Below are 15058 nucleotides of genomic sequence, written 5' to 3' on the forward strand. Positions count from 1 at the left end.
TTTCACACATTCGATTTCCCTTTACCAAATTATTCTTCACATGAAAAAAGGCATGAAAGTGAACTACACACAAACACATTCAACCAAAATTCTTCTATTTTAGCGTGAAATTTCCTGTGGGCGGCTCAGAAAGCTACACCTTGTCCAATCCCAGAAATTTCTGAGATTTCGTGTCTGATTTTTCTAAGCAAAATTAAACCCACAGTTTCCAAATTTCTTTTCTTTCAAAATTTATTTGTAAATTAATATAAATATTTTGGTCGGTTTTCTGGCATTTTAGCGGTAATGCGGAGATTCGTAGCAGAGAGAACAAAACATCTCATCAAGAGAAACTTTTTAAGTTCTTCTAATAATCACAGTTTTCTCGCATCTCAGTCTTCTTTCTTTTCTTCTTCATCAAGTTCTTCAACAATTGTTGATCCTTCTTCAATGGATTCTTCTTCTGGAGTTACTCTTCAAACCATTAATCCTAAGGTTTGATTTTTAATCCCTCTTCTTTGATTTTGATGATTTAATTGATTAATTTGATTGATTTGGCATCTGGGTTTTGTTATTTGATTCATTTGCATTAATGGGTGTTGCTGATTCTTTGTTTTTGAATCTGGGTTTATGTTTTGTCATTGTTTTAGTGTCATTATATTGATGGGTGTTCTGGGTTTTGTGTTTTTTTTTCCATCTGGGGTTTAATGTAATTTGTGGAAAATGATCTCACACTATGATTAGTTTAAATAGTGGGACCAATGTTAATGCTTAGTATTTGTATATTATTCTGCTGTTTGTATGATGGAAGTGTAAGAAAAAGATGATTTTGTGTTCAATGAGAGTATGAGACTTATGAGAGTATGATACACCTCCAAATCCATTGTAAATATCTTTGCCTTGTTCTGTTTGGGTGATTGAGACAAATGAGCTTGAAATGTGTATACTGTTTCATTAGGAGAATATCCTTTTTTGGTTGCTTTTAATCTATTGCTCTATACTGTATATTAATGGTCAAAGCTTTATTGTAATTGATAGGGTTTTTAACCTTATGATGATGTATTGATCCTGCTAGGTCTTGAAATGTGAATATGCTGTTCGTGGAGCGATTGTTACACAGGCCGAGGTAAGAAAAGAAATGAACTGATTATTGTCATTTTGAAGATGATTTTTTTACTGTTTTTGCTTGTATTCAGCTTCAAATGCCTTGTATAGCTCTCGGACCCTCTGGTTACATTAGTGAAGTATCAATATAAACAAAACTGATTCTTGTTTCAATAGTATTGTCATTTTACAGTTACAATGTCAAATATAATCATTTACTTCCGTGTATGATATTCTAATTGAATTCTAAACATGGGGGTTTATTAGTAATGTTAGATTCCAATAATTCTCTTAATGTATGTTCAATAATTTTGAACAACTCTTGTTCTGAAAAAAGGGGGATTATCATCAACTGAAATGAATAAGAGTATTGCTTTGTGGGTTGGTGTGTCTTCTGCAATACAATTTCTTTTCTGATAGCACTGTTATATTTCTTCTTGCAGAAATTGAATGAACAATTGAAGAAGGAACCTGGGACTCTCCCTTTTGATGAGGTATATTTGTTACCCTCTCCTCCTTTCAAAAATAAAGATTTGACAGATACTTACAAAACATTAATATCAGCAAACGTCTGATGCATATAACTATATAAGACTCACAATATTTGCCTCTAGGGTTTATCAAGCTATGTTGTGCTTATGCAAATCATTTTCACCTCTGATATTTTCAATGCCACCTGTGTTATAGTTTTATAGATCAGCACTTTAATGAAATGCAGACTATTTTTATGATTAAGAAGCATGTCATCGTGCTGACTCATCTATTTAATCCACCTTCTATGATAAAAACTTAAAAAGTTTGAACACCGCTTTTCTGTCAAATAGAAGCTCACAGTAATGTATATATCTTGTCTCAAGATTATAGCCTCAAGTCCTCAACATCTTTTTATTTGTGCAGATACTTTTCTGTAATATAGGAAATCCTCAATCTCTTGGGCAGCAGCCTATCACATTTTTCCGAGAGGTTAGTTTTTAAGATTGGGAGTGTCACTAACTGTTGTATCAAGTATCATACTTAATGTTTATTTTGATTTGGATTAGGTCCTTGCATTGTGTGATCATCCAACCATTTTGGATAAAAGTGAAACACAAGGACTCTTCAGGTACTCACTTTAGACTTGTTGAGCTGTTGATTGATCAATATAATTATACAAGAGCATTGCAATTTAATTTGGGGCTTTATTATTTATATTTTCTTTGTTCCTTTCATTTAATGCAGTGCTGACTCAATAGAGAGAGCTTGGCAGATTCTGGATCAAATCCCTGGAAGAGCAACTGGTGCATACAGTCACAGTCAGGTGATTATTGGTTCTTAGTTAAAGAAAAGTAAACCAGAGAGAAGCAAGGATTGAATAACGGATGGAGGGAAATGTGCTAGAATTGTAGAATACTACTCTCCCCAATCAAATGGACCAATTGAAGGCTTGTAGTTTCTTGATTCGTACCTCCCCCCCCCCCCCCCGCCGCGCGTGCGCGCATCCGTGTCATGCTTTTTTTCTTACTAAAATACTTGCATTTCCTTTCGCTCATCCCATTTGCACAAATTGTCAATTTTTACTCAATACAAGGAATTTCTTGTGCCTCATTGTCCTTAGGGGAAACAGTTTGAAGTCCATAGATGAATAAAGTTTTGCATACGCTCTGTAATGAATTTTTGTCTGGCTTGATCATGCAATAGGGTATTAAGGGATTGCGTGATACAATTGCTGCTGGAATTGAAGCACGTGATGGTTTCCCAGCCAATCCAAATGACATTTTCTTGACTGATGGAGCAAGCCCTGGGGTAAGTTGCCTTTAGTGAGTCATAGACTATGCCCAGACTTGTCTGTTAATGTTATTAAATATAATGGTGAATTCATTTTTTTTAACCCTCTAGGTGCATATGATGATGCAATTGTTACTGAGGTCAGAGCAAGATGGAATTCTTTGTCCCATTCCACAATATCCTTTGTACTCTGCTTCAATAGCTCTCCATGGTGGAACTTTGGTATGTTTACCTAATGCTAGAAATATCCAGCAACTAAAGTCATTTTGAATGGTTTCTATGTTCAGAAATTTCAGACAACTAACTACATTTTGTTATTTTTTATGATAACAATCAAAATCAGTTATATGCCAGTCTCACAACTTTACAGCTGTCATATTGTTTGAATTTGTTTCACGGGAAGTAATCTTATGCGGCATTAACAGGTTCCATACTATCTTGATGAAGCAACTGGATGGGGTTTGGAGATATCGAACCTTAAGAGTCAATTAGAAACTGCCAGGTCAAAAGGTGTAACAGTTCGAGCCTTGGTTGTGATAAACCCTGGCAACCCAACTGGACAGGTGAATTGAATTTTTTATTTTAAAAGATTTGACATTGATGTATGTTTATCTTCCTCTACTGGGTAAACTTAGGAGGACTAATTAATTGCTGGTGCTTTGTGACTTTGAAAATTGCCTTCAGGTCCTTGCTGAGGAAAACCAAAAGCAAATTGTTGAATTTTGCAAGAAAGAAGGTCTTGTGCTTCTGGCAGATGAGGTGATATAGCTAATTATAGATATCTGTCATTATTTAGGCTATTTAGTCTATAGATAGATGCTAGATGAATCTCATGTTGAGTTTAATTTACTAACCAATTAGCCATTGCTTGTGCTTTGATGTTGTAAACAGGTTTACCAGGAAAATGTGTATGCTCCTGACAAAGAATTTCACTCATTTAAGAAGATTGCGCGTTCTATGGGACATGAGGAGAAGGATATTTCCTTGGTCTCCTTTCAGTCAGTTTCCAAAGGTGCCTTGCTCTTGTGCCTTTTGTGTAATATTGATAAGATTGATTGTGCTATTTGTATTAAACTAGTTTGTCTCTCTTTTTATTGTGGCTCTAGGTTATTATGGAGAATGTGGGAAAAGAGGAGGTTACATGGAAGTTACAGGTTTCAGTGCAGATGTAAGAGAACAAATTTACAAAGTTGCTTCAGTCAATCTGTGCTCAAATATTACCGGCCAGATCCTTGCCAGCCTTGTCATGAGCCCACCTAAGGTAATTTATTTTCCTTCCATTTTTCTGTATCTATTCTTGTTTTTTGGTTTCATTCCTTGTGTTTATTTTCCTTTCGCTTGGTGTGTGTGTGTAGAGAGAGCTAACATTACCACTATTTCGGTGACTTTTGAAGGGCTGTAATGCTAACATTATGCTTAGCTTTGAAACTGATGTTAATTCTTGTATCTTTAGTGCATTTTTCTTTGTTTCTAGAACATGCTTTTCATGCATTTCATGTGATCTAGGTTGGAGATGAATCTTATGTAGCCTATTCTGCCGAAAAAGAGGGAATCCTTTCATCTTTGGCTAGGCGTGCGAAGGTAATTCATATTCTTACTTTTAGAAATACTGATCATTGTATTTTTCATAAACTCACATTTTATTATTTCAACAGACACTTGAGGATGCATTCAACAGCTTAGAAGGCGTGACGTGCAACAAAGCGGAGGGAGCCATGTATCTATTCCCTTGCCTTCAGCTTCCCGAGAAAGCGATAAAGGCAGCTGAAGCAGAGCACACTGCCGCTGATGCATACTATGCTCGTCGCCTGCTAGAAGAGACTGGCATTGTTGTTGTTCCAGGATCTGGATTTGGACAGGTTAGTTAATGAGCAAGCATTTAAGGTTTTGTTCTGCTACTGTTGGAAACTTTGAATTTCCAAACAATGTCATGTACTCTGGCCAAGGTTAGACAAGTCCTTACAATTACAATGTGGTAAAGTTATAAACCATTGTAGTTGTTTTCTGAAAAGTTGGAATGACTTGGTGGTAAAAAAAAGTGTAACTTGGAGATAATTCTTTGAAAGATGGGTTAATTCTCTCCCCTGTTTATTTTATTTCTGTTTATTGTTTACGGATGAGAGGTTGACCTTGTATTGTGTTTTTTTTTAAGGTCCCGGGAACTTGGCATATCAGGTGCACAATTCTTCCCCAGGAGGATAAAATTCCAGCCATTGTTGAGCGTTTAACTGTGTTCCACAAGAAGTTCATGGATGAGTACCGTGATTGAGAACATCTTACAAACCTTTCTGTTAGTCATTCCTGACCCAAAAGTTTGGTGAACTCACATGGATGTAGTTTTATGTACCATTGTTTTGGGAACTATAGTCAAAGTATGATTTTACTCTCATACAAAAATTCTGCATTTATGCAGTCAAAGCTATTTTTTAGGTTTCCTTAGCAACATTTAGCGTCATGGTTAGCTATCAGGATAAAAATGAGCATCATGCTCGAATAAACATTGTTGGATACGGAAAAGGTATTTTTGAGCATTATCAGCAAAAGTTCCCTTGAATAATTAGTGTTATCTTGCTGCCCTGTACTTTCTTTCGTTCTTTTTGTATAACAGTACTGATGTGCTCAGCAGGATGACAAGGTCGGTGAAGGGAACCTCTGTTCTGAATCCTGATTTAGGTATCAAGGCTTGAACTCTCGACTTTGAGGTTTGATGTATATCACTGCGAATACCTCCATTACTGTCTAAAAACAGTGCTATTGAGGACTGAATCGGCTTGCAGCAGCACTTGCGCTGCAGCCTGCTGGACATCAAATAGGTTTACAAGATTAAACTTTACATTAAACAGTTCTTCAGAAACAATTCGCGATTGTTTCAAATTTTAAATCTTGGGTGGGAAACTCTCATTGCTTCATTCCTTCGTAATTACGACTTAATTCTAAGCAATTACTTCGTATATTGGAGGTAATGTTTCTTTTTTTATACGTACAAACCTATGAAGTATATCGTATCACAGATTAGTATTAATAATAGTTAAAATTAATGTAATTTGACCACAAAGTAAAATGTGGCCTCTATCTCAGGTATGGAGATACAAGTAGTAATTTTTAAGGCAATAATTGGCTATCATACATTTTCTTGTTTGAGCTCTAAGCCAAATGTACGTGATATGACACAACACAAGGCTCGGGTGTTATCTATAAATGGGCCCTATGTCAAATTGGTAAGAAAACTTATCTCAAAAATGGTATGGATTTGCATGTACCTACATACACATAGCTATATTAATTTAAAGGACTCGGCCAACTAATCCATATAAAGGTTTATATCTCTTAACTTGGAGATTGTGATCGGATTAAACTATTAGGGTGCTCTTTGGGTTTGAGATTTGTTACCCTTCTCTTTTCTCCTCCTCCCTCGACTTGGATCAGGTTAACCTACGCATATTATCCTTTTAATAGAATATATTAAAAAAAAAACTACGAAGTATTATTTGATAATTAGATGAAGAAAAAAAATTAATGCGTTATAGTTAGGCAGCTAATAATAGACAAGTTATCGATTGTGCCAATACTTGACAAGTTATAGTTAGGCATAATAGTTGAATTATAATTATGCACATGAGGTCTACTCTACCATCTACATAGAAGACAACAACAATAGGAGGATTTTAGCAATCTAGTAGCTCTCCACTTCTCCAATGTTATGATTCCTTGGTAAAAAGTCTAAACAAGCCAATCTAAATAGGGATATTATTAAGAAAGCAAGTAATTATATGAACATGATGATTTTCCTTAATTAGCTTTTATGTATATCATGTACAGTTTACTATCTCTAGGTCTTTACAATGTACAAGTAGAAATCAAATCAATGTCAGTGTGTTTTGGACTTATTATTTTGTTTTGTTTTGGGTTCCCTGCTTATGTTTCTTGCATATGCAACACAAATCTTACACCACCTGACCTATGAAATCCTTTTCTTTCTTTCTTACCCGTGCAATTTACCTTACGAGTATTATTTTCTTTATTCTTTATTTACCTCTGTCAATGAAACTTTACTGTTAGTATCCTCTATTACAAATTAATACTTGTATATTTTTGAGATGATTAATATAACAATATTTGTTATGAATTTATGATTTATTGAATTTGTTTGTCATCGTTTATATATTACAAAAGGAAAATAAAAATAAAAAAGTAAAATAATTATATATGAATAATGTAAAAGTCAAATTGAATGAAGTTACTGAGTAAAACTCTTGTTTTGAGATTTGAGAATTATTTGGGGTGAATTCTGTTAGAAAATTAGGTCTTGAATCTTGTATTACTTTCACTTTGCTTGTTATATCGCTTTCTTATTTCTCTTTTAATTGACGTTGCAATTCCCAATGTTCACAATAACCTCTGTGCAACGATGTAGTCTATGCCTTTATAGCACATCATGTCTATTACCTACAAGGCTACAAGCCTACAATTATTGATATTGGAGTACCCCAGATATACTTGTTCTTATCTTGAGTAAGGGTCTGTTCTGATTAAATGAAGTGAACTGAACTAAATATTTTATAAGAGAAGGAAATTAAGATAAGAACTGAATTGAACTAAATATTTTATAAGAGCTGAATTGAATTGAACTAAATATTTTATAAGACCTGAACTGAACTGAAAATAAGTTAAAGAGAACAGGCTCTAAGTGAATGTAATTGGTAAGAAAAAGTCCTTGTTTGTTTGAACTTCTGAACAGAGTATAACTGAGCTTCCAACACATTGCAGAGTAGTGTAGAACAAAGCTCAGCAGAGCACATCTCAGAAAAACAGGACTTTATTCGTCAAATATATTGATGTCAATTTAGTTTAATATGAGTAAAGTGTTAAAGATGTTAATACTCATAGTATATATGTAATGAAAATCTCTTTATATTTTTCTCTCAGTTTTAAAATCACAAAGTATGTTCTTTCTCTTAAATTTTCAAATTCTGACAAATTATTTATTTCCATGCAGATTAGTCCTTAAATCTCTTAAATTAAAATGTTCAAAAGAACATTGTTCTTGTGATTCCGTGACATGTGAAACAATAACGTACTATATCAGCTGATTTTCAGGCTAACAAAGTCTGTAATACAGATGTAACTTGACTATTGTATTATCCCAAAAATTTAATACAAGTATGAGTCTAGTAAAAGTACGGATCCCCCAAATAGTAGCTAGAAGCTAGGAATTGGTAAGAATGATGTTGTGAATTTTTGAACCCTGATATTACGTCTAAATGATTTGTGACAATTACTAATTTTATTCAAGTCTGATTTCCTAGAACAATAGTTTATTTGCTATTTTTGTCAAATACAAAAATCTTATGATTAACTAATTTGAATAGCTGAATGTGTTATTACTAATAAAATTTATCAATACTGAAATTCTTCAATATATGTAGTCAAGTTTGGTATAGTTGGTGAGAAACTTAACTTGTAATCTTGTTAGGATCGTCCTTACTATATACTAAACATTTGTACTAGTATATAGAGAAAAAAAAATTTGTACTCGTATGGGAAAGACATCTACGGAGTATTGTGAATAGGTGTTGGAGCTAATAATGTAAATAAACTAAAAATTTTCATTTTTTTTTATGAATGTTGGTTGTTATTATTATGACTACTAATTAGAAGTACAAGGGAAGCAGCCACATGATACAATATGCGGAGAGAGATGGGAATTATGGTGGTGGTGGCTCAATATCAGCTTCTGGGCTCGTTCACTGGCTTTCCTTGTTTGCTCAGAGTGCTCAAGCTGGGCAGCTACTCTCCATTCCTCGGCTTTTCGATGAACAATTGCCATTCTTCTCATTAATTTCTCTTCTAAATCTGACCTCATTTTCTGTATTTTCACCTGTTTATTTGTTGCCATACAAACATGTTTCATGAATTACTTGAATAGTTGAATATAAAGTAGTTATTTAAGGAGTAAAAGCAATTTTAATAACATGCATAAACTAAGAGAGGGAATATGAAGTGAGAAATATGTTTTGGGATAGAATGACTATTGACTAAAATAACAATCAATAATAACGTTCCGGCCAGATAATTAATAGTCATGATAGCGAGCCAAGGAGCTCAAGTTTAAGGTAGCTCAGCTCGGCTCTAAGCAACCTAGACTTGTACTCAAGTTGTTGAGCTCAAAAACATAAAGCTAAGCTCAACTTGAGCTCAAGCAAATTAAGATCAAATAATGTGCATGCTCTGATCAATAGAAAAACTTTCAAGTTACCATATTCTGATTTCTAATACTTGCTAATGGTTTAAGAGTTTCACGACGAGTATTTTCAAATTTTATAGTCAAGTCACAAGTCGTTAATTATTTTCTTTATTGAAGTCACTGCACGTATATCATATATGAGTCTAATAACAAGTATTTTTAGTTGAGTGGAAGTCAAGCTTTGATCATGCCAAACTCAAATGATTCACAAGCAGGATATATAGGTTCTTTTTCACTCCTAGAATAGTAAAAATGGTTAAAAACATGTCTTCTAAATTTCTATTTGTAGCACTTGTGTTTGATAATTCGAGCTTTTTTTTTCAATTACTAAATCTTCCATACACGTAGTAGTATATATATTCGATCGATACAAGAACTACCTCACATGGGAGTACACAACTTACAATATAAAAACAGCTGTCTTTAGACTCTTAACATGGAAGGTCTCAAGTTAAAGTATTCATAGTTGCATGACTTCTATTGCTTAGAGTTAAAGTATGTTTTTGAAGGACCAATTTAATGTAAAGTATAGTTGGATTTTGGAAGGTACTTAGGAAGAAAAAGCAACAAAGAAACCAATTTTAAAAAGGATGATAATTTTATTTTATGAGGAAGGATATTGTTTACATGCTGTGCTTGGCTCGAGATGGATAATGCATGCTCAATAAAATTAAAAAAAGAAAACACCTTAAAACACAGTCTTCAAACTAAATCGCAGTCAAAATAATACATCAACTTAACTAATACTTGGGATTTGGTGTTTGTTTATTAGCACTCACACAAAGCTACACTTAAACTTACAGTATTTTAAATAATCTCCTAGTTTTAAGACCTAAATTATGGTGCTAAACAACAAACTCGAAGCAATAGACAAGATGACGAGCCATTGCTTTATGTATCTGTCATTCTTTCCCCGATCCCATGACTTAGGACCGGGCATTGCAATTGCAATTCACATGGGTATTTGTTTGTTAAAAACACTATAAACGGCCAGCATTTTAGTCACCTATGCAACATCTTTCAGAAAATTACTCCAGCAACAGGCATAAACCTGTTTCCTAACAAAATGCATGAATGCATATATATAATCTGCTTCCAGACTTTGATATGCTCAAACTGAAAGTAAAGTACTTTGTATTCCGTATTATTTAAGACCTTGGTTCAAACCTATTTTCTAATTACTGGATAACAGATGCATAACTACAAATATTGAACTTCTAGTAATTCTGGGGTGCTTTAAGAGCGTTATAGGAATATCTCTGGTACAAGGAAGACCCTTCAAGTTTCAGCTTAAAACAAAAACAATGCCACAGATTACGGGACAAAAAATAGTACCTCTAATTTCCTCGATTGAGCTTCTGCTTTGGCATTTTGAAGATTTAACCATGCTTGAATTTTGGCCTCTTCTCTTTGGTACCTTACAAAACCCAATTCATCCAATTTCAATAAACAATAGTAACAAATCAATTTAGAATCAAAACTTGTTACTCGTTAATATAATTATTTTAACTCACCTAAGACAAAATTTAGTCTTTTCCTCTTCTTCCCAAGCACATGCTCTGGATTCAGAAACAGAAACACTCCTCCTCCCAATTTCAAAATGCCTTAAGCTCTTAGATATCTCCTCTTCCTCTTCTTCTTTGGTACTCCAATTAGTCGTAACTGAATCGAATTGGGCTGACCCAATTCGGAGCTTGGCAAGGTGGCACTCTTGTAGTTGAGCCATGCTAATTGTGCTGGTGGGTTGGTCCATCAATGCTAGTGGACCGGAACGGCTAGCCGGAGTATTGTGCCGGATGGGCGAGGTGCTCTTGAAGGGTGTGGGACACCTTGAGGTTGTGGAGCTGCCTAAAGGAGTCATTTCAGTGCCAAAATCTCTGTGTTTCACCTCCTGATATGGGATCACTTCTGTACATGCATCTGTCATAGCCTTATTATTGTCAAGTTTGTGACTTTTGAACAAAAATGCCTCTTGTGTAGGCTCTGAGTATTTGAAATTGGTGACATAAGGACTCATTTCATCTGTAAATTTGTCTGCATTTTTTACAACAGTTTTGCTGTCAAAATTATCAAAAAATAGATTGAAAAACCAACAACAAAATCAATATTTTAAAAATGGGGATTAAAATATTGACAAAATCACAATTTTATTGCAGATTAATGATCAAATTACAAGAAAAATCCTTTGTTTTTTTTAACCTTTTTGGATTATATTAACACTAAAAATTGGGATTAATAACTTCATCTCATGTAAATTAATCTGCATGTTCAGTTTCATGACAACATTCGATCCAAATTGTTTCTTAGGATGAAAAAAGGAACAAATAACAAAATTATTAACACAATCCATCAGAAATTGAGCAGAATCATCAACTTCTACAATAGTCAGCAAGAAAAGTTCCCTGAATTCTGGAAAATGGGTGTTTAAATTATGAAGCATTCATAATGGAACACGAAAAGTGAATTAAAGGGAGGGAAATGATAATGGTTTAAAAGTACCCAAAAAGTTCAAACTAAAGAAAAATGACGTACCTTTTAGAGGCAAATCAGCAGGAATTATGACCCCATTGAAAGTGATAGCTGAACTCAATTGCTGTTGCTGTTGTTGTTGCTTCTGATAATAATGGTGGTCCTCCATAGAAGTAGCAGCAGCAGAAGCAGAACAATTAATAAACTTTGGCACTGTCTCTTTTGTAATCTTTTCTTCCTCAATTACCCTGAATTTTTCTGCAATTATTTCATTTAATATTGCCTTTGAATTTGAACCCACCTCATTTTGCTTCATAATCATACTATTTCCATGAATATTATTATGATTATGATTATGATTATTATTATGAGGATTGAAAGCATGATGAGCAGGGGATTCATGGCAAGAACCACCTCCGCTACCGCCATTGAAAAGCCATTTTTCAGCATCATCCCACTTAGAAGGAACACTTTTTCTTGCAACACTGAAGCTAAAAATAGGTCTTCCTGGTGTTGAAGGTGCCTCCATTTTTCTTGGCATTGAATTTCCAATAATATAATCTCTTCTTCTTTGAGCTGATTGAGTCCCATTGCTAGTATTCATTGGTAATGACTTTACAAAATCTGATGTTTCTTTCAGATTAAGCTTGCAAATTGGGTCTACTGCATTATTATTACTGTTTAATAATGCTTCAGCAAATGGATTTGTCTTTGTTTTTCCTTCTGATTCCTGCATTGAAAAAATTTGAACTTTTTCAGACTAACTTGAGTAAAATCAATAAATAATGAGTGAAAAACAAATGATTTTAAAAAGAAATAGTAAAGAAAGAGGTAAACCCAGAAAAGAGCAAACATTTGAGTTTAACTTGGTTTTTCTTACCATTTGGGATGGTGCAAATATAGGTGTGGGCTGATAGTATTTTGGGGTTGTGAGATCCATTTTTTTTTTTTTTTTGTGTGATTCTTTGGAGATGAAAATGGTAGTGACAAATGAATAATACTCTGGACCTGTATTATACTCGCTACGGAGTATTTAAGGAGAAGTGTCCTACGGGATTGATTAAAACCTTACACGGAACAACCGGCCCAACTTAGCGGACTAGGTCCTTGTTGTGGGGACTAGGGAGGTATTTGACCACCCAAAGAAATACTGATGAGAGTAGTTCAGTGATGCAGTAGAATGATGTGTTTCTTCTTATAAAATGGGGCTTTTACCTTTCCTATTGTAGTGATAATTGGACCACCTCTTTCTTTCTGGCTTCTCTTGCCCAAAACAATGTAACAGTGAAATGTTAGTCCTTTGGTTTGTGCATGACAGTCAATAGAGAGAGAAAAGGAAGGAAGATTAGGAGATATAGACAAAAATAGTTTAGGTACTTGTTAATCATATCATAAATGTGTATTTTGTGAAAAGAATAGGGTACTTTGGAAAGAGGGAAAAGTAACCCATGAGTAATGACAAAGGATGAAGAAAAGAGTGTACTTCTTGAAATTGTACTTGGTAAATGATTTTATATTGTATTAATGATTTGTTTACTCTTTTGAGGGAACATTGTTTATACTTGTAATGTGGTATTAATTTTGAATGATGATTGATTGTACTAATGCAATTGTAATCTCTAATTTTGCTTCTTCTATGGAGTACCTTAGAAGAAGACACATCATATATAGGTGAAAGAAGCTCAGAGTTTTGCAAGAAAGTGGACTCTCCATTTTCCCATCTGCCCAAAATGTTCTTTTATGCTTCTAAACTACTCCATATGTCCTCGAAAATGCACTTCCGAAAACATACAGAGTACTTCGTACTTCGTACTATATGTATTAACTCTCGAGAATTATAATTACCTTCAATCTATACCGTCTTAACCTCTTAGGTTGTAAATATTATGTAGGAAATCTAGTACTTCATTTTAAGCAATTTATACAACGAGTCAAATATAGCACTACAACACAGCAAAAATTCACCTTCACTCTATGGTTAAAAATTATTCACACAAATGACAAATAAAACTTCGTCACAAGGGTAGACCAAAACTATACAGGATCTCCTTGCTTGTCATGAGTAAGGTTGGACCATGCCATAAATCCTAGGCCTCTTTTATTGTTGTAGCCTTCTCCTTTTAGCATGGCCTATATCCTCTTTCCCTACTCTAGCACATTGTCATATGACTCATATCTAGGGATGAGCAAACCGGATACCCGGTCAAAATTTTAGGATCCGGACCTGGAATTGATTAGGACCAGACCCTAAAATTTGAAACTAGTACACCCGGGTCCTAAAATTTAAGAATTGGAATTGGTTCCACGAGGTATTGGTTCCGGATCCGCTACCCACTTATATACATAAACATTAAAATATAATACAAATCATAATATTTTTTTTGGTTTATTTTCACTTTTAGCATTTAATAATTTTCATATATGCATTAAGCTATTTTATTTATGTTAAATATTCATATTAATTATTTTTATTTTACTAATTAGTTTTTTTTTTTTTTTGAAACAATTTTACTAATTAGTTACATTCAACTTGTTTTTATTTTTTATTTCAAATATATTTAGTTTAATATATGTTGGGTTATTGTCAAATGGTTTCGGTTCCAAAAAATTGAGAATTGGAATTGGAATCGGTTGCAATCGGGTCCTTAAATTATTACCCGGAATCGGAACTATCGGGTCCAATTCCAATTTCGCAATTCTAAGTTTTAATTAAAGGAGTAGATGAGAAACAAAAAATGGTGAGATTGAATGTGGTGGGTGTGATAATATGTTGTAATCTTTTATGGAGTACATGTGAGTTATTATTATGAAGCAAATTTAAATGAATAAATTGTAAAAGAAAGTGGGACAAATATTAAGCCAATAAGGGATAAAACGATTGCACAAGTTAGACAATGTACATTACCTAGCCTTGACAAATTCCTACTCAATCCTTTAAGATTTAGATTCAAGATGTCTACCAATTAGCATGTCCTACATCAAAATAAATTATTGTGAGACAATTTTATTCGAAATATCATATTTTCCCACCACGGGTGCGATTAATTATAAAAGTATTACAAGTAATGCATAAAATATGAATTGTGAGTTGCAGCATATGGGCACATATGACTATGAGTTGCATACTTACATTTTGTACATTACCCAACTCAGTTCATTTGCATAGTCTAGAGAAAGTAATGCAAAATACAGTGCTAGAGAGACGTAGGTGACATGTTCAACAAATACTCGTACAGTTAACCGTATATAGTTTTTAGGGCTTACCGGTGCATATGTTCTCTTGGACATTTTGACAAACACCTTTAGAGCATGATGTTTTGGTGAATTTTGTGGAATTTAGAAAATTGGGAAGCAGTAATTTGGTGAATTTGGATGGAATTTGATTGGCAATTTTTTATGGCTTCAATGTTTACTCTCTGCTTAAAGTGGTTGATGATTTCATTGCAAATGCTGAAATTTTCAGTTCACACTTGTGCACCTACTAATCTCGAGTCACGA

The 15058-nt window shown here is 33.9% G+C and overlaps 2 protein-coding genes across 2 annotated transcripts; one reads left to right on the forward strand and one right to left on the reverse strand.

Moving 5' to 3' along the window:
• On the forward strand, positions 1-5413 carry LOC110726706 (alanine aminotransferase 2-like). The gene is made up of 15 exons (XM_021906179.1): positions 1-474; positions 1055-1105; positions 1527-1577; positions 1981-2046; positions 2124-2185; positions 2302-2380; positions 2761-2865; positions 2959-3069; positions 3273-3410; positions 3532-3606; positions 3739-3859; positions 3954-4108; positions 4354-4428; positions 4503-4706; positions 5000-5413. Exons 1-15 carry the CDS (start codon positions 286-288, stop codon positions 5114-5116), a joined length of 1599 nt encoding a protein of 532 aa, XP_021761871.1. The 5' UTR covers positions 1-285; the 3' UTR covers positions 5117-5413.
• A 2890-nt stretch (positions 5414-8303) lies between these two features.
• Positions 8304-12865, reverse strand: LOC110726707. Its single transcript, XM_021906180.1, has 5 exons — positions 12441-12865; positions 11624-12290; positions 10606-11125; positions 10427-10508; positions 8304-8725 (listed from the first exon to the last, which is right to left on the reverse strand). Exons 1-5 carry the CDS (start codon positions 12498-12500, stop codon positions 8495-8497), a joined length of 1560 nt encoding a protein of 519 aa, XP_021761872.1. The 5' UTR covers positions 12501-12865; the 3' UTR covers positions 8304-8494.
• Positions 12866-15058: the final 2193 nt, after the last annotated feature.

This window comes from Chenopodium quinoa, unplaced genomic scaffold, assembly GCF_001683475.1.
Source record: "Chenopodium quinoa cultivar QQ74 unplaced genomic scaffold, ASM168347v1, whole genome shotgun sequence".
In the NCBI taxonomy this organism is placed as follows: Eukaryota; Viridiplantae; Streptophyta; class Magnoliopsida; order Caryophyllales; family Amaranthaceae; genus Chenopodium; species Chenopodium quinoa.

What these genes read in the sequence shown, in the direction of transcription:
- LOC110726706 (XM_021906179.1), top strand. Translation starts at nt 286, where the DNA reads ATGCGGAGATTCGTAGCAGAGAGAACAAAACATCTCATCAAGAGAAAC. An exon ending in CTTTCAGTCAGTTTCCAAAG is followed by an intron (nt 3,860 to 3,953) that starts GTGCCTTGCTCT and finishes TTGTGGCTCTAG; the next exon opens with GTTATTATGGAGAATGTGGG. An exon ending in CTTTGGCTAGGCGTGCGAAG is followed by an intron (nt 4,429 to 4,502) that starts GTAATTCATATT and finishes TTATTTCAACAG; the next exon opens with ACACTTGAGGATGCATTCAA.
- LOC110726707 (XM_021906180.1), bottom strand. Translation starts at nt 12,500, where the DNA reads ATGGATCTCACAACCCCAAAATACTATCAGCCCACACCTATATTTGCA. An exon ending in TGCTGATTTGCCTCTAAAAG is followed by an intron (nt 11,126 to 11,623) that starts GTACGTCATTTT and finishes TAAAAAATGCAG; the next exon opens with ACAAATTTACAGATGAAATG. An exon ending in AAGACTAAATTTTGTCTTAG is followed by an intron (nt 10,509 to 10,605) that starts GTGAGTTAAAAT and finishes GGGTTTTGTAAG; the next exon opens with GTACCAAAGAGAAGAGGCCA.